The 1,937-nt window shown below is 55.8% G+C and overlaps 1 protein-coding gene across 2 annotated transcripts in view; it reads left to right on the forward strand.

Moving 5' to 3' along the window:
- The window catches only part of GALNT17 (polypeptide N-acetylgalactosaminyltransferase 17), a 486,325-nt gene extending 484,619 nt beyond the window's left edge, over nt 1-1,706 (forward strand). For both annotated transcript variants that reach the window (XM_006155012.2, XM_006155011.1), the window contains one exon: nt 98-1,706. In XM_006155012.2, the coding sequence (XP_006155074.1) occupies nt 98-226 (129 nt within the window). In that variant the 3' untranslated portion in view covers nt 227-1,706. The remainder of the gene's footprint in view (nt 1-97) is intronic.
- The last annotated feature ends 231 nt before the right edge of the window (nt 1,707-1,937 follow it).

Consider the following 1,937-nt stretch of genomic DNA (forward strand, 5'->3'; position numbering starts at 1 on the left):
CCTCACCCTCTTTATCCCTCCCTCCCCCTCCTTCTCCCTCTTCTCTCCTCCCTTCTCTCTCCCTGTCTCTCCCCCACTTCTCGCTCTCCCCTCCCAGAATGGAGCCATCATGAACAAGGGCACAGGGCGCTGCCTGGAAGTGGAGAACCGTGGCCTGGCCGGCATTGACCTCATCCTCCGCAGCTGCACAGGACAGAGGTGGACCATTAAGAACTCCATCAAGTAGAGGGGAGGAGCAGGCCACCCGGAACCTGGCTCAGGAAGGGTCTTACACCCTCCAGACCAGCCGCACTGGTGGAGAGACTACAGGGGCCAGCAGGTGCTCAGCAGACTCCCAGGGTTTCTCCAGGGCAGCTCAGGAACCCAGGTGGTGACTTAATGTCCCCCTCAGGCCTTCAACTGCCCACAGGCTTGTGCACCCTGGAAACGTCCTCACCCTGAACCCTTCTCTGGGAAACTAGCTGTGGCTCCTGCAGCCCCAGATGTGCACCTGGTTCCAAGGAGCGAGACTCCCCATGTCTCTTCCTTGTCATCTCCTACTCACTCCAGATCTGGGACTGGCAGGGTCCTTTCTCTTTCTCATCTTTTGCAGCAGCAGCTTCTGAACTCCACACCAGCCCTCAAGGCAGGGGCAACGGGAGCTTCACCACATCCAGCCCCCTTTGCTCAGAGGGACAGCCAGGCCCTGGAACTTGGTTTCCTCTAAGGTTGCTTCTGCCCAGATGCTGTTTCACATCCAAGACAGTGCTGCCCCCCCGCCAACTTTCCCAGCAGGGTGGCTTTGAGGGCTACAGCTCTGGGCTTTTCTGGGTCCCCCTAAGATGGCCTGGGAGGAGCTGATGCATCTCTTCTGGGCACCTGGGCTCTAGGCGCCTGTAGTCTGCTCAGGTCAGCTCCTCTGCCTGTGTTTTGAGGGAGCCAAAGACAGAAATGGGCTGAGCAGGTGAATTATGGTAGCTGCCAGGGACCCTGCAGGTGAAGCCAGGCCATGCAGCTCTGGCCACTGCGACCAGGAAACTCTGACTCGTCAACACTGTCCTCAGGCAGCAGCAAAGGGGCTCCACCTGGACTTGAGGGCTGAAGTTAACGTGGCCTAGAGTGCCAGGAACCTCGAAGATGCTTCCTGCTCACCTCATTTCACCCCACGCTCTGCTGGCTGACGGGAGAAGGCAGTCGTTTCCTCTCTTAAGAGTAATAATTTTTTTCCGATTGCCCTCTGGTTAGGGTGCACTTATAAATCAGAGTTAATATATGGACGTGTGTACATGCATGCGAGTGTGGGCCTGTGTGCTGTGCGTGCAGGGTGTGTGCACGCATGTGTGTACATGTGGCGTGTATGTGCGCGTGTGTGTCTGAGTGTATGGTAGAGCAAATGTAGCTGTGTGGCCTTGGGCTTGCCACCTCATGGCTCATCTGGATGGGGACAGGCTGATGAGACACAAGTGGGGGTGGCTCTGTGTCACTGGCCAGGAGGATGTGGCTTGGCCTTGCCCAGCGTGGTGTCCCAGACAGAAGCCTGTCCCTTCTGCCAGTTCCCATCTCTGTACCTTGTGCTGTCCCAGGCCAACCCTTGCCCAGAACCAAACCCTGTAGTTGCTCCGTTGCCCAGTGTGGGGTTCGCAATGTCTCGTTGGGTGGCCTCTTATTGGTGATCGGCCCCTCACCCCATCTCCAAACTTGTGAAATAAATACATGTTAGCACTCTCCAAGGCAGCCTTGTTTGCGTCTTCATTCTTCCAGAACCCCAGGGTGTGAGCGACTTCCTGAGACGAGGCAGAAGTCTTCTTTGGTTTGGGGAGTTCGGTCTTATTAAAGGCAAAAGGCCTTCATGGGTTGGGGCTGATATAAAACCAGCTTGCCCTTACACAGACCTCCCCTGCAAAGCAAGATAGAACTTGATTTCTTTTCCTCGAACTTATATTCATTTATTTCTTCCA

The sequence above is a fragment of the Tupaia chinensis genome, unplaced genomic scaffold (genome assembly GCF_000334495.1).
Source record: "Tupaia chinensis unplaced genomic scaffold, TupChi_1.0 Scaffold000429_1, whole genome shotgun sequence".
Taxonomy (NCBI): Eukaryota; Metazoa; Chordata; class Mammalia; order Scandentia; family Tupaiidae; genus Tupaia; species Tupaia belangeri.